At 39.8% G+C, this 23,288-nt stretch overlaps 3 protein-coding genes across 3 annotated transcripts; all 3 read left to right on the plus strand.

Annotated features, from left to right (window-relative positions):
• Window positions 1-10,475: 10,475 nt before the first annotated feature.
• On the plus strand, window positions 10,476-11,201 carry LOC145952191 (uncharacterized). The gene has a single exon (XM_083064415.1). The coding sequence runs from the start codon at window positions 10,476-10,478 to the stop codon at window positions 11,199-11,201; it is 726 nt and encodes a 241-aa protein (XP_082920541.1).
• Window positions 11,202-13,394: 2,193 nt separating this feature from the next.
• LOC145952192 (uncharacterized) lies at window positions 13,395-14,729 on the plus strand. The gene has a single exon (XM_083064416.1). It carries the CDS (start codon window positions 13,395-13,397, stop codon window positions 14,727-14,729), a length of 1,335 nt encoding a protein of 444 aa, XP_082920542.1.
• Window positions 14,730-14,849: 120 nt separating this feature from the next.
• On the plus strand, window positions 14,850-15,236 carry LOC145952193 (uncharacterized). The gene has a single exon (XM_083064417.1). It carries the CDS (start codon window positions 14,850-14,852, stop codon window positions 15,234-15,236), a length of 387 nt encoding a protein of 128 aa, XP_082920543.1.
• The last annotated feature ends 8,052 nt before the right edge of the window (window positions 15,237-23,288 follow it).

Below are 23,288 nucleotides of genomic sequence, written 5' to 3' on the forward strand. Positions count from 1 at the left end.
TTATATATATTCATTTCTTGGTTCAAGAATGAAGAAAAAAATAACAAGACTAAGGACAGAAAAAGTAAGCTACATGCAAACTACGAAATAACCAAAGTGAGTACTCTATATCCCAGATAGATTTAGTTCTTATGTGCTTCAAAATCAATCATCTTCTTACTCTACAACATAGGAGATTAATCAGGTCGAACTTGAGTTTTTTTTTTTTTGTCTGAACAAAGTTAAAAAATAAAGTCCTCACAAATATCTAAATATTATTTATGATTACAATTTCTAAATTTAAATGTATAAACATACAAATAATTAAACATACATTTACATAAAAAATGACTAAATGTACAATATATTTATATAAATATGAGACTGTGAGTTATCATTAGAAATTATTATGCAACGAAAAAATGGATCAATAATTGTAACATATTACAAAGAAGTTAGCAATCAAGAAATGGAGGTTCATAATTTGATTTCAAAATTTTATCAAAGTAGAATAGGTTATGATTTTAAAAATAGAAAGAGAATCAAATAAGTTATAGATAAAGAAAAAATGAAAAAAAATGAAAACAACTCTTATTTAGGGTTTTATGTTAACATTTATAAAAGTTAACACCAAGAAAAAAAAAAGTCATAGCATATCACACTTTCTTCTTTACATCTAATATTACTGATTTAATTTTCTAAAATTACAAGTAGATTTTTATTAAGTAGTGAAAAAAATGATTATTGATTAATTGTTTGTAATTATTTTATTTTCTCTAATATATTTATAATAATTTAATTGTGTGATTTTTTTATATTATATAAACTAAATAATAATTTGTTAGTGCCTCTCCGATAATAAGATCCTAGGCGATCCCCGCATTGATCTGTGCTCAAAGTCGTCATTGGCATTAATTGATGAAAGGAAAGATAAGAAAAATATAAGAATGATTATTTGGCATGTTAGAGTGTGACGATTGATGAAAAATAATATTGTATTTTAAAATGAGTCTTTTAATTTGATTTAATTAGCTTGATGGATTTTGTTAATCTCCCTTCATGATTTTGATTCTTAGCAAATGTAAGAAACATTCACATCTTATTTTTAAATTGGTGTATTAATCCGGTGATGTGTTTTCCTTCTTGACGTAACTTATTAATCTTTTATTGTTTAATAAGACTATATATGTATATGGGTTACCCTATTACTCTAATTAATTTGATTTTACTTATATAAAAAAAAATCATTTTCGTTCTCTACATCCTCTTTAAACACCACACGACTTTCACAAGTTTGGTTTAATAATTATTATGGCCCTGAGCTCCTGAACAATTTTGTTCGAAGTTTCATTTCATTGCAACATTTTTTAGCTCTAGTTTGATGAATACTAGAAAGGTTGTATAGTTTTTTTTTTTTTGTAACAGCAAAATTAATATATAACAGGTACAAGGGGTACCTGAACCCATAAACAAAGTATAGAGTTTTCCAGGATTATAGAGAAATACTTAGTACATTTCTATCTCCTCATAATCAGAACCTGCTACCCTATCCACACCCGTTGAAACAAATACATGGCCCAGGATTGCTACTCCATTGAGAGAAAGAATAGGCAAAGGATGGTTTGAGGGTGGATAGCCACCTCCAACAAAAAATAAGAATGTCTCTAACTATACTACCTTGCTCAAATGTTCCGCCGTCAAAGATACACTTATTCCTGTACCTCCATAAGGTCCACATTGTAGCTAGCCACACAGTATGCCAAGTTTCTGCCTCTGACTCGTTTTGAATTGGTGCTGGGAGGAAAGAAAAGTGGTCGAAGATCTGCCTAGGAAGAGGTGCAGGACAATTTAACCAGGAGAGGCACTGTTTCCAAACTCTATCAACCATCGGACATGTACAAAAGATGTGTGTAGTGGTTTCAATATCTACCTTGCAAAAGATACATATAGATTCATGCTCGCCAAGTAATATATTCCTGCGTGCCAAATTATCCACAGTTGGGAGTCCTCGATTCAGAAGCCTCCAAGCAAAGAAGAGAACTTTAGGAGGGGCAGGGATAGACCATATTAACTTGAAGATATCGTGATCTTCAATAGTGACTGACTCAGCTAATATGATCTGATAAGCCGACTTAACAGAAAACATCCCTGAGGACTCTGCCACCCAACTCCAAGAGTCGCATTGGGAGGAATTGAAGATGCGACTATTAATTAGGCGCAAAAGTTGTTGTTCTAAAGGAATTTCCCACTCAAATCTATTTCTCCTCCACCTGAGGTGCCACACCCATTCTCCGTTCACAAATGCCCCAATCTCTGCAATAGAAGCAAGTTGCTGATCAGAGCTAATGAACAATCTAGGGAATGCAACTGCAAGATTAGTAGGCCCCACCCACTTATCTAGCCAAAATCTAACTTTAGACCCCACTCCAACTCTCCACTCAATCAACTTATCAAACCAATTATCCTCCTCAACTCCACCACACACCATTAAAAGATCCCTCCACCATATAGAATCCTTCTGAGAGGAGGCTTGAGCACACAGATTGTGCCCACCTCTGTACCTTGATTGTAGAACCTGAGCCCACATAGAGCTGGATTGGTGGAAGAGATTCCATCTCCACTTAGCCAGTAGCGATCTATTGAAGAGTATGATATTTTTTACTCCCAATCCCCCTTTTTCCTTTGGTAGGGTCACCTTATCCCAACTAATCCAACAAACCTTCTTCTGATCCCCGACTCCACCCCACAAAAAGCGCCTTTGTAGGGAAACTATCTCCTTAGACACCCGATTTGGGATTTTGAAGAAAGATAAATAATAAAGAGGGAGGGAAGTTAGCACAGAATTCACCAGACACACTCTACCAGCCATAGAGAGAACTTTATGCTTCCACATCGCAAGTTTCTTCTGAACTTTTGAGATAATTGGCCTCCAGGTGACCACATTCCTAGGATTTGCCCCGATGGGGAGGCCTAAATATGGAAACGGTAGAGATAGAAGTGCACAATTTAACAAATGTGCGAAATCCTCCACTAGGGCCTGATCCACACAAATGGAACCAAATTTACTCTTGAAAAAGTTGACCTTTAACCCTGAGACCACCTCAAAGCATCTGATTAGACTTTTTATCAGAAATACATTTTGCAAAGAAGCTTCTCCAAAGAACATTGTATCATCTGCATATTGAACCAAACTAACTTCAACTTGATTGTGCCCGACCTTCACACTATTAAATCTCTTATGTTTCACTGCTTCCCTCATCAATCCTGACAACCCCTCTGCTACAATCGTGAAGAGAAAGGGGGCTAAGGGATCACCTTGTCTTAGCCCCCTTCTCATTGGGAATTCGTCAGTGGGACTACCATTAACTAGCACTGATAGACGAGCTGTATTGAGACACTCCCTGATCCATCCAATCCATTTATGATTAAAACCCAAGCGCTCAAGCATATATAGTAGGTACTCCCATGACACAGAGTCATATGCCTTCTCAAAATCAACCTTAAAGAATATGATAGGTTTTTTCATCCTCTTAGCTTCATCAATAACCTCATTAACAACCAGCACACTATGTAACATATTCCTACCTTCAAGGAAGGCGCTTTGTCGCTCATCAATAACACTTGGCAGAACTCGCTTGACTCTATTGGCAAGAACTTTGGCTAAAATCTTGTACATACACCCAACCAAGGAGATGGGTCTGTAGTCCTCAAGGCTTTGTGGATCCTGTTTCTTTGGTATTAGAGTGATGAAGGCAGAATTCGTGCCCCTAGGCAGTCTCCCATTGTGATGAAATTCCATAAGAAAGCGACATATATCCCCTCTTAAAGTTTCCCAAAATTCCTTTAAGAATTTAAAATTCACACCATCAGGACCCGGACATTTATTACTACCACACTCCCACACTGCAGATCGAATTTCCTCTTCAGAAAATGGAGCAATGAGTAATTCATTCTGATCTTGGGAAAGTGATCTAAAATGTGTACCATCCAGTCTTGGTCTATTTTGGCACTGCTCTTGAAGCCTCTGATAAAAGAAATCTCTAACATGTCCCTTAACTACTGTAGGATCCTCTGACCAAGAACCATCAATGAATAGTCCTTTCAAGGCATTTTTCTTTCTCCTCCAGCTTACCATGAGATGAAAGAATTTTGTATTCAAGTCCCCTTCTTTCAACCATTTCACTCTTGACTGTTGTGATAGAACCGCCTCGTTTCTAATTGCCACTTTCCAAAACTCATTTTGTAATTCCACTCTCTTATGGATCTCTTCTTCAGACAACCCAAGGTTTTCCTCCTTCTTATCCAGGTAGTTTATATCTTTGACGATCCGTTGTTGTAAGGCCTGTGGATTCTCAAAAGACTCTAGATTCCAGTGTTTTAGCTTTGACTTCAACACTCTCAACTTTTCCTTTAGAACATATGCACCCCACCCCTGAATTGAGATTCCTTCCCAAGAGTCCACAACAAACTTCTTAAACGATGGGTCTTGAAACCAATGATCTAGGGTGTGGAATGGTTTTGGTCCCCAATCTGAGTTACACACCTGCATCTTGACTGGACAGTGGTCAGAAATACATCTATTTAATACAGTCTGTAGACAGCCAGGCCAAATAAGAAACCATTCCCTAGAAACCAAGATTCTGTCCAACCTACTCTTGACCATACCATTTGGCTAAAACCATGTGAATCGTTTACCAACAATAGAAATATCCTCAACTTCCATATTAGAGATAAAATCATTGAAAAGTTGAATATCAGTCTGGTTATGACTTTCGTGCACCAAATTGACCCTTTCAGACACCACTCTAATACTATTGAAGTCTCCAGCTAGGCACCAGAGAGATACAGAAATAGCACTCCTCTTATCAATTAGCTCAGCCCACAGTTCCCGTTTTAACATTGATTGACATGGGGCGTAAACATTAACAACCACAATTTGTACACCATTATCTTTCCAGGTACCCACAATACCTAGAAATCCCACACCTTCAAACTGATTAACCAAATCAAACTTGTCTTTCCTCCAAGTAGTTAATAGACCACCCGCCTTGTTAATGGCGGGAACCATCCTCCAGTCACAATCATTGTCCCCCCACAATGAACAGCAAACCTCATTTGTTACATCCTGTTTTTTAGTTTCCTGCAAGCACAAGATATGAATGTCTTCCTCAATTATGAGCCTTTTAATATACCTCTGCTTGATTTTCCCTCCCATCCCTCTTACATTAAAAGTCATCAACTTCATGATCTACCGACTATATTATCCACCCTTGACTCGTCAATTATCTTATGCCTCTCCTGTTGATCTCTTGACTCTAGATTAACCAATGTTTCTATGATATGTTCCTCCTCACCATCAAAAGTCACGCCTAATGCCTTGCCAATTTCCCAGACTCGCTTAGCCTCTATGACCTCATCTTTTAACCAGAACATCCTATTGCAATTTCTAATATTTCCATCAGAAATTGAATTGCAAAACGAAAGGGCTTGTTGCCTAACCTTTCTTCGATGCTGCTTAACAGATGCAACCCGTTTACCTTTGATGGATCGCGGGTTGGAAATAATGGTGTGATTCCGGTTCGCCACTTCATCTAGAGGGGAGAGAGAATGAGTCAATGGGGAATTGGAAGGAACAATAGCAGGTTGGGGGTTGATATAAGCCACCACTCCCGGACTCACGTCTACTTCTTCAATAGCATTTGTTTGGATCCCAACTGGAGACTCTTCCACAATGGTTTGGCTTGGAGCGTGTTCTATAATAGGATCAAGATTCAAAATGCTTCCTTCTTTATCCACACAACGTTGAGTCGCAGGAGTAGCGTTCTCCTCCTCCACACTCATATTGTCTTCATTATCCTCCGATGCCGATGAGTTGAAACTCAAATCTGCGTCACTTTCGTTAGATGCCACCGACTTTGCGTCACTTGCGTCAACAGATGATTATTGGTGTATATTCTACAAGTCAATCATCTGTTGACCTTACTGCTGGTAACGATAGAGCAAGACTGCTAAATGGCATGAACATGCACAGAAGGACAAATATGAGATATGTATCAAAGCAAAGTCTACTAGGATCATGAAATGAACATATTTCATGCCTTGAGTCTAATTAGATTTTTGGATAAAATGACTGCTTATATACACAATAATTATCTTAGAGATGTTATGCCAACTCACTAAAATTGTTAAAATTGTAGTTGATAGAAAATAAAATGAGATTTGATAGATTATATTAAACTATGCGTAAATTATATGTTTTTGTCTAAAATCTTATAAATTTTTCTACAATATGCCATAAGAAAGCTATGGATATCGGGTGTAGACATAATAGTATGTATATAGTCATTCATATAGATACCTAATAAGTACCAGAATGAAATTAGAGTTATTATCTATACAAATATGAGATTAAGTATAAGCAAATTTTTACTATGTATTAATACATACCAACTCATTATAGGTTAAATATATAATTTAGCTCCTTTACGTGTTATATATTTTTAATTTAGTCCTTATACATAAAAACTTATTAAATTAGTTTTTATTATGGATATGTTACCAATTTAGTCTCTACCTTCATTAATTTTTGTGTATTCTTAATTTGGTCTCTATACATATACTATATTACTTGGTCCTTATATATAAGGATTAAATTAAAAATATGTTATATGTGTAGAGACCAAATTAAGAACTTGTTACATATATGAGGACTAAACTAAGAATGCATAAGAGATTATAAGAAATGTTATATATATACAATGACACATAAAAAATGTCATTATAGATATAATATATGTATATATAAATTTATTTGACATATGATTATACACAATTTTAGTATTGATTTTAAATGAGATTTAACAATATATATTATGTGTTACTATAATTTATACCTACACATTTTAACAATATATCAAGATATAGTGTATTTAAACCGTAGGTAAAAATAATTTTTAGTACATTATATCATTATATAGTAAGTGCCACTGCATAACAATATTTTTGTAATGAGATTTAAGAATCAATGCATGAGAGCAAGGATCGAACCAGTAATGTTTGCATATATAAAGATCAATTTAATAAGTTTTTATATACATGGATCAAATTGTGAATCCATGACACGTATAAAGACTAATATATATATATATATATATATATATATATATATATATATATATATATATATATATATATATATATATATATATAAGTGTATCCCATGAGAATTTGTTTTTCCTTCATACTCTTTATTGTTCTAGACATTGTTCGTAGTACTCCAACATGTTTTGATCTTGAGTACATGGGTTTAGACACGATGTTGTAAAAACCTTGGAGAGAAAAATCAAATTTTGGATTGCACTAGAGGTCCACTAGAATTTGCTTCTAGGGTAATGGCTATTGCATGACACAATACTATTTTTCTTTTATTTTCTATTGATGTTTTCTAACAATTTGAAAGCAAATTGTTTCTTTTTCTATTGTGTTTCTAATAGATTTGTTGTTCTACGTAATTGTGTATTCTACATCATTCTATTAAAAATGCTCGTATCATGCATGGATTGAGTCTAGCAACAAGGGAAGGGAGGGTGAAAGGAATAAAAGGAAGAACTTTAAATAAGATTTTTCTTGTATTATCTAAAATTATAAGATGGTTTTGTTAAGATAATGTCGATAAATATGATTTTTTATGAAAAATATTATTATAATCTACAAAGAGATTCACTTAATAATTTATTTGTGTTTATTTTAATTTATTAAGCATGTATTGCTAAAAATGTGAATTATTCATTTCATTATGGATAAAAATCAAATATTGATTAATTCTTTTAGAATTCTCTTGTTATTAATATTGAGATAGTGCATATTTGTATTATTTGCATCACAACTCTTTAAAGCCTTTTAAATTAGCCAAATGGAACATGCTATAATGTGAAAATATATGTCATATATGTTTGAAGTTCAAAAAACTTATAAAAAAAAAAGTTACAAAATTTCATGAATTCACTTGATTTCTTTTTTCAGTTAGCAAGTTAAGAACCTTTCTTACATGATATTTATTGCCAATTTATGATAACCTAATAAATCAATTAATTTTATTAATTTTTTGGACTTTGTGACTATTTTTGAGAATTTAGGTGCCTTGCCTATCTTATTTTTTGAATTGAAAGTTTTGCGAGATGTTTCCGCAAAAGACTCAATGTTATGTGTTTTAATATCTATAAAAATAATTTATGGTACTTAAATTGAATTGCAATTTAATTTCATTCTTAGTGGCAATTCTTGGTGGAGGTCTTGGGTTTGACAACCAAGTTGTTTTATTGTATCTTTCAAAAATGACTCCAACTAAAAGTTGAGGAACAACTATAACCAACTGTTTTAGTTCACAATCTGGCTAGCTAGAATCTTAATTTCAAGTATGGTTAATTGCTTTTAGATGCGGTGATTATTAATTGAGCATATAAGTATGTTTTTCCTCCCTTAATTTTTGTGAATAGACAAATTCCCTTTACATTATATAAAGAGATGATAAAGTGAGTCTTAATATAAAGAGTATTATCTATTTTTCTAAATTTTCTTTCATACTCTTTATTGTTCGGACATTGTTCATGAGACTCTAACATATTTTGACCTCGAGTGTATGAATTCAAACATAATGCTGTGAAAACGTTGGACAGAAAAATTGGATTTTGAGTTGCACCAAAGGTTCACCAGAATTTACTTTCAAGACAGTGACTAGTACCATGACACAATACTATTTTTTTTTTCATTTTCAAGTAATGTTTTCTAACAACCACCATCATCGCTACCTCCACCACTACCATTAGTGGCTATAGTGGAAGTGACAATTAACAATGATGATAGTGGTGGTGGTGGTAGTGATAGTTGCAATGATGGGTACTAGCGATGTTGATTGTAGTGAAAGAGATAATAGTAATAATCTTGTAAAGAAATGTTTATAATCGAGATTTAATTTTTATAAAATAAAATTAATTCATATAAATTAAAATAATATTAAAAAATTCTATAATTTGAATTTTTTGAATAAACTTATTTCATCTTAATTCTTATTTTCTCTATCATACGTGCTTATGAAAAAGTTGATACAAACTGTACTAGTAAGCACCCTTTCGGTCATGCAATAGGCCGAAAGGGGCGCCCAAACTAATGAAACGCACCAGTTGGCACCCCTTCGGTCGGACAATAGGCCGAAAGGGGGGCCCGAACCAAGGAGCCACACCAACTGCCCCCTCAGGTCAGGAAATAGACCGAAAGGAATGCCCTAGCCGATGGAACACAACACCCCTTCGGCCCCAAGCTTGGCCGAACACCCCTTCGGCCCCAAGCTTGGCCGAACACTCCCTCGGTCTCGTGAGTAGCCAAAAACCCAAAGAGAAGGGATCTGAAGCTATTCAAAACACCCCTTCGGCCCCAAGCTTGGCCGAACACCCCTTCGGCCATAAGCTTGGCTGAACACCCCTTCGGCCCCAAGCTTGGCCGAGAACCTGAAGAAAGAGCCTATGATAAACACGTGGCAAGCCAACTGCCTACTTTGCATTAATTACCATACGAGATTAAGACAGGATTAAGGTTAAGTCATGTATTACCCATTTCCCAAGGATGAAGGCCCATCAGGCCCACATATGTCACTATAAATATACAGGTGGTGTGACATAAATGAGGTACGTTACTATTCCCGCTAATGCATTTATTGCTCTGAACCGAACACTGACTTGATCGTCGGAGTGCCTGTGCAGGTACCCTCCCCCACCGCGTGGAGCTAGTGTTCGGTCAACACGGAAGATTCAGAAGGACTTGAAGGATCAAGGAGAAGAGTGTTCTTACGCAGGAACATTTTGGCGCCCACCGTGGGGCCGAAACCAGAACGGTTTTCGACCCTGAAGCGAGATGGTACTTACAAGAAGTCAACAGGAGAACCCAGCCACCGAGTACCCCTACGGGATGCCCCGGGACAATCCTAGGCAACAGACTAGTCAGAACGCGGATGGAATGGAAGAGTCATACGTGGACCGATCTCAACAGCCTAATCTGTCGTCGGCCATCGAGCAACTGAAGGCCGAAATGATGGAACTCAGGAGGCTTCGAGAAAAAGACGCTCACGAATTATCGGCCCTGAGAAGAGAAAATGCCGAGCTCAGGAGCGATAATCGGACATGGCACCCGTCGCACGATACACGCAACCAGTCGACCCGGGACCAAGGTGAATCATCTGGATGGTATAAGGAAGTCAATGTTCCTCGCCCATCAGGTGGACCAGCGACAACGCAAGACCAACAACGAAGACAGGGAAGGACTCCATTCACGCCAGAAATTGTCGGGGCTCGTTTGCCCACAACTGGAAAAACCTAACCTTAGAAAAATATGACGGAACCACCGACCCTGAAGAGCATTTGGATGTTTTCGTCACCCAGGTCGGCCTGTACACGGACGAGGACGCTATTCTTTGCAAAGTCTTCCCCACCTCCTTAATAGGACCGATGCTCAACTGGTTTACCAGGCTTCCACCCGGGACCGTGGACTCTTTCACGTCCTTGTCTTCCTGCTTTGTAATACAGTTCGCCACGAGCCGGCCTCATCAGCTCACGTCCATCGCGCTGGTCAACATACATCAAGAGAAGAAGGAACCTTTGAGAACTTTCATGGAAAGGTTCGGAAAAATGACGTTATCTATCCGAGATCTGGATCCGGCCGTAGCGATGCATCACCTAACCACAACGCTAAGACCCGGACCTTTTGTCAACAGCCTGTGCAAGAAGCCACCCCAGGACCTGGATGACCTGCGACAAAGGGCTACCAAATACATGCAGATGGAGGAACTGGCGGAATTCCGAAGTCAAAATCGACCCGATCTATCGCTCGCAAAAAAGGAAAACGACAAAGAGCCTCCTAGACAGCGCCGAAGAGATATGCCAGATCGGGACAAGAATGCTAGGGGGCCGAGATATTTGCAGTACACGCCACTCAACACTAGCAGGGCTAAAGTGTTGGAACATGCCCTGGCCACCGAAGTTTTGGCCGTCCCAAGAAGAGCCATGACCCCCCCGCATGCCGACAAAACAAAAACATGCCAGTTCCATCGAAACAGGGGGCACACAACTGAAGAATGCTCCGCCCTTCGGGATCGGATTGAAGATCTTGTCAAGGCGGGACATCTTCAGAACTATGTTCGATCGACGGATCACCGAGGGGAGCGACAATCGTGAAGGAAGAAGAGAATACCGAAGGGAGAATCGGGACCGAGCACCTCGGCGAAACCGATCCAGGGAGCGGAGTAGGTCTCAAGACAGGAACCAAGGCGACCGAAATCAACCCAGACGAGTCATAAACACCATTGCAGGAGGCTTTGCGGGGGCAGAAGCTCGTCTTCGGCACGAAAGAGGCACCTGAGGGCGATCAAGTCAGTTAACACTATAGACCGGGCAGCAGTCATCCATATGCCCCCTATCACATTCACCGACCAAGATTTCCAGGGTGTGGACCCAGTGCAAGATGATCCCATGGTCATCAGTGTGGAAATCAACAACTGCATTGTAAGGAAAACTCTCGTTGATCAGGGAAGCTCGGCTGATATCCTTTACTGGAAAACTTTTGAACAACTCGGGATCCCAGAGCAGGAATTGACACCTTACGATGAGCCTTTGGTGGGGTTCTCAGGTGAGCGTGTCGACACTCGAGGAACAATAGACCTGTATACTTATTTTGGAGACGATCGGCAGAGACGAAGGATCAAAGTACGATACGTCGTGGTGAATGCCAACACATCGTACAATATCCTTCTGGGTCGACCCTCCTTGAATAAGCTGAGGGCCATCGTCTCTACCCCCCACTTGGTAATGAAATTTCCATCTGAAGACGGCAAGATCGTCACATTACATGCCGATCAAAAGACAGCCCGTGAATGCTACCTGGCCAGCCTAAAGGTACAACCGACTCCGAAACTGACTCGACACCAAGAAGTCAACGTCATTGGAGACATTGGTCCCTCCAAGTTGGAAGCTTTGGAGCTTGACCCCAGAATTGAGGACGAGTATAGGGTCGAGCCGACGGAAATAACCATTCCATTCCAGCTTGGAAAAAGGGAGGAACAAGTCACATACCTATGTTCCCGCTTAACAGAAAAGGAAGCAGAGGACATCAAGCGAATCATGTTGAGATACTCAGACCTATTCGCTTGGACAGCGGCCGACATGCCCGGCATCGACCCTGGCTTCCATTGTCATCGACTCTCGGTCTGTCGAGATGCCAAGCCTATCGCCTAGAAAAAGAGGAAAATGGGGGGGGATAGATCTCAAGCAATAAAAGAAGAGACTGCCAAATTACTTCAAGCCGGATTCATAAGGGAGGTCAAGTACTCCACATGGTTGGCCAACGTGGTGATGGTTAAAAAATCCAATGGGAAGTGGCGAATGTGCACAGACTACACGGATCTGAACAAAGCATGCCCAAAAGATGCTTACCCTCTGCCCCACATCGACGCATTGGTCGATGGAGCGGCCGGCCATCAGAGATTAAGTTTCCTAGATGCTTATTCGGGGTATAATCAGATACCGATGTACCCCCCAGACGAAACCAAGACCGCATTCATCACGGACTCAGCCAATTTTTGTTACAAGGTAATGCCATTCGGCTTGAAGAATGCAGGGGCCACATACCAGCGCCTCATGGACAAGATTTTTTCTCAACAAATTGGGGCATGTTTGGAAGTCTACGTGGATGATATGGTGATCAAATCCAACTCCGCCACTGATCATTTAAGAGATCTGAAAGTGATTTTTGACGAGGTAAGGCGGCACAACATGCGATTGAACCCAGCTAAATGCACCTTCGGAGTAGCAGGGGGAAAATTTCTCGGCTTCATGTTGTCAAAGAGAGGCATAGAAGCCAACCCGGATAAGTGTCAGGCCGTTATCAATATGAGAAGCCCTCTTAACGTAAAGGAAGTGCAACGCTTAGCCGGACGAATCGCTTTCCTAGCCCGATTCCTGCCCTGCATGGCGGACCGATCCAGACCCATTATGTCCCTACTAAAGAAAGCCACCAAGTTTAAGTGGACCGATGAATGTGAATCTGCTTTCCAAAACTTCAAGACGATACTAACTGCTCCACCGTTGCTAGCCAAACCAGACCCTCAGCTGGACATGATAGTATACCTTTCGGTCTCAGACAAAGCCATCAGCACTGTATTAGTGCAAGAAAAAACAGAGCAGAGGCCGGTATACTTCATCAGCAGGGTCTTACAAGAGGCCGAAACGAGATATCAACATCTCGAAAGGACCGTTCTCGCTCTTGTGCATACAGCCAGGCGTCTTCGACACTACTTCCAAAGCCACAGGATACTGGTCTGAACAGATAGCCTCATTGCAAAAGTCCTACGAAAGCCCGAATTGGCCGGAAGGATGGTCGCTTGGTCCATAGAATTGTCGCAATTTGATATTCATTTTGAGCCAAGGGGACCCATCAAGGCGCAATGTATGGCCGACTTCATCAACGAATTCACTTCGCCAGTAACTCCTGAGCCACACTCATGGACACTACATGTAGACGGATCGTCCAACCAACACGGCAGCGGCGCCGGTATCATTTTGGAAGGACCGGGGACAATAATAATAGAACAATCATTGCAGTTTGGATTCAAAGCCTCTAATAACCAAGCAGAATACGAGGCCCTTCTCGCGGGACTAAGGTTGGCCGCCGAACTCGGCATCACTAAGCTCCAGTGCTTTAGCGATTCACAAGTGGTAACAGGGCAAGTTAACGACACTTTCCAGATCAAAGATCCGACTTTGCTATTGTACTTTCATGCTTTCCATAAGTTAAAAAGCAACTTCGAAGAGGTCCGAGTCACACACACTCCCCGGGAACACAACGTTAGGGCCGACCAACTAGCTAAACTCGCTAGTAGCAAGAAAACTAGCCATTTGCGTAGCATGATACAACAAGAGTTACTTAGCCCGAGCATCAATGAAACTGAATTCCTGAAGATTGATCAGGGAAGCCCGTGTTGGATGGATGCCATAATAAACCACCTTCGGACCGGGGAATTGCCCGAAGATTCCCTAGAAGCGAAGAAGATGAGGACCACAGCCGCACGGTATACGTTGATTGCCGGAGAATTGTATAAGCGAGGCATTTCCTCCCCCCTGTTGAAATGCCTCACTCCCGAGCAGGCAAGCTATGTTCTCCGAGAAATTCATGAAGGAGTGTGCGGAACTCATTCTGCAAGCCGGACTCTCGCAACAAAAGTGATTCGGGCTGGTTACTACTGGCCCACCTTGAAAACCGATTGTGCCAAGTTTGTACAACATTGCAGGCAGTGTCAACAACATGGACCTCTGACGCATCAACCTCCAGAGGAGCTCCATCCTATAACTACTCCATGGCCATTCTCTGTTTGGGGCATGGACATTCTCGGACCATTCCCGCCGGGTAGGGGGCAAGTGAAATTCCTGGTGGTAGCAGTAGATCACTTCACTAAGTGGATCGAAGCAGAAACGTTGGCTACCATTACGGCTAACAATGTCCAAAAGTTCTTCTGGAAGAATGTCGTCACACGTTTCGGAATCCCATACGCCTTGATAACAGATAATGGTCTACAATTCACCGATCGACGCTTCAACGGATTTTTGACCGAGTTAGGTGTCAAACATAAGATGACCTCGGTCGAACATCCCCAATCCAATGGGCAGGCTGAAGCGGCAAACAAAGTCATCTTAAAGGAGTTAAAACGATGACTTGGACAAGCTAAGGGATCCTGGCCAGATCACTTACCGGACATCCTATGGGCATACCGGTGCACCCCACAGAGTTCAACCAGAGAGACCCCTTTCCGGCTGACCTACGACACAGATGCAATGATCCCGGTTGAGGTGGGGGAACCTTCGCTCAGGAGAACACAGTTCGATGAAGACACCAACCGGGAAGCACTCAACATTGAGATGGATTTGGTAGAAGAGATCCGAGACCAAGCTCTTATCAACATGGAGGCATGTCGAACCAGGTTAGCAAAGAAAATTCGAACCAAAGTGAAAGCAAGGGAGTTTCAAGCTGGGGATCTCGTGTGGCGAATTACCGGAGAAGCAAGAAAAGACAAAGCTCAGGGCAAACTTGCACCTAATTGGGACGACCCGTTTCGCATAATGCATAACTTGAAGAATGAAGCCTACAAGTTGGAAGAGCTCTCGGGAAAGGCTATTCCCCGAACATGGAACGCAACGCATTTGAAACATTATTTCAGTTAACAGTACGTAATTGTTTCGGTGTACTCTTTTCCTTCCTCAGGTTTTGCCCTCTTATAAAAATGTGAAAGAGGTTTTTCTGGGAAAGGTTTTTAACGAGGCACCATATCAATGAAACAAGCTCTTTTGAATCATTCATTTGCCCAATTTAATTACAAGTTAAATCATGCATGCCCTCCCGAGCAACATCGCTCGGCCAAGGAAGAATGAATAATGCCCTCCCGAGTAACCTCACTCGGCCAAGGATGAACGAACGTTCCCTCCCGAACTACCTTGTTCGGCCAAGGATGAACACTTATTCCCTCCGGAGTACCTTAACTCGGTCAAGGACGAAGTAACATTCCCTCCCGAACTACCTCGTTCGGCCAAGGATGAACACTTATTCCCTCCCGAGTACCTTAACTCGGTCAAGGACGAAGTAACATTCCCTCCCGAACTACCTCGTTTGGCCAAGGATGAACACTTATTCCCTCTTGAATACCTTAACTCGGTCAAGAACGAAGTAACATTCCCTCCCGAACTACCTCGTTCAGCCAAGGATGAACACTTATTCCCTCCCGAGTACCTTAACTCGGTCAAGGACGAAGTAACATTCCCTCCCGAACTACCTCGTTCAGCCAAGGATGAACACTTATCCCCTCCCGAATACCTTAACTCGGTCAAGGGCGAACACTTATTCCCTCCCGAGCACCTTAACTCGGTCAAGGACGAAGTAATATTCCCTCCCGAGTACCTTAACTCGGTCAAGGATGAAGTAACATTCCCTCCCGAACTACCTCGTTCGGCCAAGGATGAACACTTATCCCCCCCCGAGTACCTTAACTCGGTCAAGGACGAAGCAACATTTCCTCTCGAACTACCTCGCTCGGCCAAGGATGAACACGTATTCCCTCACGAACCATGTTGATCGGTTAAGGATGATTCAATAATTCCCTCCCAAGCAAACCTCACCCGGCTGAAGGAAATCTCAATTTTATCGTTCAAATGGAAGCAAGTCTCCATAAAATAACCGATTCATTTGAAAGCACAACGTCTACTTAAATGCGCAAGTATAAAAAAGTCCGAATAGGAACTAAAACTTCATTCAATTCAAAAGCGGCACTAACGGCCGGGGGGGTACAATCAGGTGTGGCTCATCCGGCCCAAGGAATCAAAAAAGAAACAAAAAGTATACTCTATCCATATACATCATCAACAAAACAGATGTATGAATCAAAAAGACAAGAACAAAGGCTGCCTAATCGGCATTGGTGGTCTGCTCGGTCTCGTCATCATCATTCAGAGTGGTCCCGGGATCCTCGGCCGGGGCGGGGCCGCATCATCTGGCTCAAGGTTATCCGGCGCCTCGGCAAAATCCATGAATTCCCCCTGAAAGAAGTCCTTGCTCAATTCAAAAGAAAAGTCAGGGGGAAAAGCGCCGAAGTGGGTTGCCTGCCGAACGGCATGCCAAAACCCCTCCTCGTGTTCCTTCACAATCTTGCCTTCGTACTCGGTCCGGAAGGCGGCCATAGCAGCTTCTGCCTCGGCCTTGGATTGTTGCTCCCGCGCAGCGGCCTCTTCCGCCTCTCGGACTCTCGCCTCTTCAGCCGCCAAGGCCCGAGCCTCCATCTCCGATAAAGCCCCCTTCAACCGGGAAATTTCGGCATCGGATGCAACCTTGTCATTTGAGAGCGCCTCTTGTGCCGAGAGGGATTCTTGAAGGGCCGCCTTAGAGTCCTCCAAACTCTTCTGGAGACTATGCAGCTTGCCCATCAGCTCCAAAGCCATCTTCCTAAAAATAGTCGTGGCTCGGACATGTAACTCACAAGCCATAGCCCATTGCGCCGAGGGAGTGGCCGCATCAAGCATCATGTGGCCTTGGGCCGACAGCAAATTTGAAGACATCATCCTTGCCGGCCGGATCTCCTCGGACAAAAAGTCCTTAGCCACAATGGCCGAAGGGATCGCCAAATCCGACGAAGACCCTTCAACCCTGCGTTGCTTGGGCCACGAGACTTCCGGACCAGCCGCATCAGGTTTCTTCTTCCCCTTGTCTTTTCTCTTCCTGCTCTTTGGATCGGGAAGAGCGATGACAGGGGGCGTCGGTCGGGGGGCCTCCATGACTTGTGGCTGAGGATCAATCGAGACACTGCGATGATCTTTGACTAAGGACCCAGCCGGAGCCTTGTTCCTCATCAGTTGCCGATAAGACAAGCCCAACCCTTGCTGCGCCATCCAACCTGCAAAAGTAAAACAAGTCACAAATCAACCTAACAAGCACGAGCAACAGCAGATAAAAACAACACATACCCTCTAGCTTAAAACGAGGCCGAGGCGACTTGGGAAGCAGCACCAGGAACCGAGATGGGATGCACTTCGGCAATCCCTTAAGAACGCTTAAGGCCGACACTTCGGCGTCGGTCATCATATCCTCGGGAAAGTCATCGTACTTCCGAGGCTGACGAGTCCAATAGAAGGGAAAAAGAGGCTTCCCGTCGGCATCGTAAAAATAATTTCTACCGACTACAGGGTCTATGATCACCTTCACAAACCCTGCTTTAAAGCCCTTAAAGGACGATGTGAAGGGCGTCAACAGCGGTCGGTCAGGATTCCGAATCAACGACAACCACTTCACAGTTTTATTAGATGGGCGCGTATAGAAAAAATGCAAAAATAAACTTACAGTCGGCTCTACATAATGGTATCTACACAACACCCGAAACGCTTGCATATAAGCCCACACGTTCGGGTGCAACTGGGTCGGAGCCACGTTCAACACGCGAAGGACCCCCATCTGGAAATCATCAAAAGGAAGCGACATCCCCAGTTCCCGAAAGAAACACTCGTATATATAAAAGAAATCCCCCTGACCTTCCCGCTTCGCAAGGAAAACCAGATCGAGCTCCCCAGGGCCTTCGGCCCGGCATCGACGCAGCATGATAGGATAGGGGTCCCAACCTTCCCATCGGCCCATCGTGCACAAACTAAGAAGGCGTATCACGGCGGCCCTCTCATGAAAACGAGAGAAATAGGTCGCCACCTCACCATCGACCCAATCGTACCCGGGGATCTCGCAAGGAGGGCATTTCTGTCTGTAATCCCCAGGGCTCATCTCGGCATCGGGTAATTCCGACCCAGTAGAACTCCCCGATTCCCCACTACGCTCTAGCCCCGACCCAATGGGACCCTCAACTATCTCTACTTTGGCGTTAAATGCTAGCATCTCGGCGTCCACATTTTGGGCCGAACCCCCATCGCTGGCCGAGGACCCTGACGACAAGGTGACACCTTCGGTGGCCATTATCACACAATAGATAAAAAACAAAAACCAACCTTTTGGGAGTATTCGACTCAGTGAAGAAAATGTACAGAGGCCGTGTAGAGAAAGCTTGAAAAATGAAGCCCCACCTCAACACCTTATATAGACTACTCGAGGCCACCCAAGAGGCTCACAATAAATGCACCTGAGCGCCAAAGGACACAACCCTAGGCACGAAACCCGAAGGCGGTGGTAGCATGCAACGGTCACTATCTAGACGACACAACTCCCAAAAATGCACACCCCCCTACGTTCTCAACCCTAAATCTCCCCGAGCCTCTTTAATGTAAAACCCCTTCGTCTTTCACCCTTGGGCTTGGGGGGGGTAGTGTACTAGTAAGCACCCTTTCGGTCATGCAATAGGCCGAAAGGGGCGCCCAAACTAATGAAATGCACCAGTTGGCACCCCTTCGGTCGGACAATAGGCCGAAAGGGGGGCCCGAACCAAGGAGCCACACCAATTGCCCCCTCAGGTCAGGAAATAGACCGAAAGGAATGCCCTAGCCGATGGAACACAACACCCCTTCGGCCCCAAGCTTGGCCGAACACTCCCTCGGTCTCGTGAGTAGCCAAAAACCCAAAGAGAAGGGATCTGAAGCTATTCAAAACACCCCTTCGGCCCCAAGCTTGGCCGAACACCCCTTCGGCCCCAAGCTTGGCCGAACACCCCTTCGGCCACAAGCTTGGCCGAACACCCCTTCGGCCCCAAGCTTGGCCGAGAACCTGAAGAAAGAGCCTATGATAAACACGTGGCAAGCCAACTGCCTACTTTGCATTAATTACCATATCAGATTAAGACAGGATTAAGGTTAAGTCATGTATTACCCATTTCCCAAGGATGAAGGCCCATCAGGCCCACATATGTCACTATAAATATACAGGTGGTGTGACATAAATGAGGTACGTTAATATTCCCGCTAATGCATTTATTGCTCTGAACCGAACACTGACTTGATCGTCGGAGTGCCTGTGCAGGTACCCTCCCCCACCGTGTGGAGCTAGTGTTCGGTCAACACGGAAGATTCAGAAGGACTTGAAGGATCAAGGAGAAGAGTGTTCTTACGCAGGAACACAAACAAATCACAGTTTAACAAACATAAAAGGAACTCTAGTGTGAGTATGGAGATGCGAAGTTTGTTTATGTGCACACATATGAAAATATGTCTATTGTGTCTCCTTGTGTGATAAAAGGTGTATTTTATTGTATTTATTATAAGGATTTGAGTTGTGTCGTTCATTTGAACCATAAAAATACAAAAACCTTAGTTACATTGCAATGCTTTATGGCTTATACATAACGTAGTCTTGGATAAGTAAAGTTTGAAAACCATTTTAGTTAGATTTTATTTACTGATCGAGTTAGATTAATTTATTAAGACGAAGTCTTAAAATTGGTATGAAATAAAAAAAAATACTTGAGTTGCAATAATATATATTGCTAGATGCAATCACTAATTATAATATTAATATAGAATGTTAGAACAATTATCAATATATTGAAAATATTTAAAAAGGTAATGAGTCTCATCTAATTTAATTTGTGTGTATAAACGATGAAAAACATAAAAAAAAATGTTGAGTATTCCATTTTGTAATTCAATATTATTTTTTTAATCAATTATTTTTTTCTATACACAAAAATATTATTTTAATTGATTTAATCACTAAAAGTTACTTCATAATAAACAATTGATTGTTTTTTATTAATTAAATAATTAAAAAGAAATTGATTATTTTAATTAAAAAAAAGTAATCAATAATTAATTGTATTGTGTACCTTAACCAAGAAAAAGGACTCAATTGTTGACTTAAGTATGAATTTGCGATTGGAGGTAACACTTTATTTCTGTAGTAGACAATCTGGTGAAAACGAGTTATATCTATTTATTAAACAAAAAAAATCAAACACATCTATTTCTATTTTATTTTTCACTTATTTCTATCCATCATATTTCACTCTCCTTTGTTTTATCTACTTTATTTCTCATATATTTCTTTTTATCTTAGAAAAAAATAAAATGAATGTTATATAAATAAAATAGAAATGTTAGTTACTATAATTTTTTTTTGTTTAAATACATTTTTAGTATTTTAAATTTAAGGTAAATTTATTTTTGACCTCTCAAATTTAAAATCACTCTTTTTAATTCTTATAATTTCAAAAACAATATTAATTTAGTCCTTATACTCAAATTTTGTTAGAGATTATATATTATTCGTAAAATCTATCTACTAGTATTTAAAAGCATTACATTAAACTCAACTAATATTACATAATTGTTTCAATATATCACTTTCAGGTATGTTATTGATGACTTGATGTATTAAAATAAGATTTTTAAAAATTATAAGGACAAAAAATAATAAATTTAAATTTAAGGGATAAAAATAAATTTATCCTAAATTTGAGAGAAAAAAACATATTTAAGTTTTTTTTTTCTCTCTTGACTATCAAAACAAGTGATTATACCATTTTCTCAATTCACTCTCTTTGATAATGAAGGTACATAAAGGTCTTCCCTTCATTGGGTTTGTACCCTTTACCAAAGAATGACAGGATTTTGTCCCTATTAGGTGACAAACCTTATAAGTTTCTCAAACATAGTCTTATAGGCGTGGAGTAGTCTTTGATGATAATGAAGGTACCTATAAGGTCTCATTTCGTTGGGTTTGTGCCCTCTACCAAAGAATTAATGCCATGATTGTGGTCCATATTTGGTGACAATCTTGTAGGTTTCTCAAACATAGCCTTATGGGCACGAGTAGCAATGCAAACTTCGTTACTACATTGGTTACAAAGTCTAACAATAAGATTTGTAAAACCGTAATATGTTGAAATTAAAAGATTAATTTATATGTTTTGATAGCATATGAGTTGTTTATAAACTTTGTTTTTTATCGAAAGGGAAGATCATAGAAGGCCTTATAAGGGAGAAGGGAGAGAGAATAACTGAATAAGAGTAAGAGATGAGAAAGGGACAAAACACATTATTGGATATCAAAATTGCATACTCATAATTCATGTCTCATAACCAACTAAACTGTCTCAAAGGGAGTATAATATTATTTTAATGTAACCTTTTAATATAATGAAATCAATCTTGAAGATGAAGACTTCAACTTAATTATCACAACACAATATTAAGGTGACAAAATAGCCTAATTTGAATTTCTGAAATATATTGTATGGATTTAGATCCAAAAATTCAAGTTCAACTTTAATTTGGTCCAATCAAATTTAGTTAATCCAAAATTTGACAGAAGTTAAGTCTACAAGGGATGGACAAATCCATTTATTGTCCCGATTTTCTTTTTTTACTATTTCAGTAACAATTTTAAATCACATTTTTATCATAGTAAATTGATTTTGTACGGTCGCATATATATGTAAGAGTTTGTTTGGTTTCACGGTTAATATATCTAAAATCAATTTCGTTTTATTTAAGATGACCAGAATTACATTTATTGCATGTTTGATTATTAACAAAATCGATTTTAAGATATTCAAATTCACATCTTTTTTTTTTTTTTCGTCCATGGAGTATCCACCGCCGACAACAGTGACTAATCTCCTCGCTACGTTGGAGGCACCTCAAAGGGTGGGATAGCTGGCCCCAAGATTTTATCAACCTATTAGTAGTTTATCTATCAAATAAATCAATTTTAAGGTTTTATCAACCTAGATTTATAATTACATACTCTAAATCAATTTTAAGGTTTTATCAACCTAAATTTATAATTACATACTCTAAATCAATGTTGATAACAATTTTTCAAACAATATTCAATATAAAAATCAAGTTTATATTTTTGTCATTCAAATGAAAATTACGTTACTTTTGACTCATATTTATTCAAAACCAATTCTACAAATTCATGTTGATTTAAAATCAATTATATCAATGTATATCTAAACACACTGGACAAAATCCATTCTCTATCGAGTGGAATTGATTCTAGGAAAAGAAAAAATATATATTATTTTTCATTAGATAGAATAGATTTTAGATGAGACTTGCAAGTTATATATCTTATGTAGTATTTACACTTTAAATCAAATTTATTTATGTCAAAAAAAGAAATTAAGGGTCAAATGCATGAGTAATGAATTTTATCAAAATTTGAATATTGATAATAATATGTTAATATAGGAGAGAAATAATATTAATATGTAATATATCTCGTTATAAAGACAACTATTATTATTATTTTATTTGGTCATTTATAAAGTATCAATATTTTCTTAAAATTATTAATTTTCATCAAATAAACTAATGAACTACTTTAAGTAAAATCTTTTTCTCACTTTATTTTATTCATAAGACTCGAATTTGAAACTTTATTTAAATAATTTACAAAGAAAAAAAAATACTAAAAGAGAAGTTGAATAATATCAATAAAAAAATTCAACACTTTTTGAAATAATGAAATAGTAATGTGACTAAAAAAGTGTAGACAAAGAGTGAAGAACAAAGAACATAAAGTATTTTTATATTTTTTCATCTCAACCATCAATATTACATCTAACTCTTGATCAACTTGGTCAAATTTTATTATCTTTCAAAAAGATACAAATACTCTTTTACAAGTCACTTTTAACTCAACTTAAATATTCTTTGACTTGCCTCTTTAAGTAAATAGCCAAATATTCTTTAAATGACGAAGCATCTTCGTACTTCAACAACTAAGTATTCTTTATAACAAAGTCTCTTCAAGCTTCAACCAAACTAAGTACATAGATTTTATAGAAAGAATGA

Source organism: Cajanus cajan, chromosome 9 (genome assembly GCF_000230855.2).
Source record: "Cajanus cajan strain Asha chromosome 9, NIPB_CcT2T_4, whole genome shotgun sequence".
In the NCBI taxonomy this organism is placed as follows: Eukaryota; Viridiplantae; Streptophyta; class Magnoliopsida; order Fabales; family Fabaceae; genus Cajanus; species Cajanus cajan.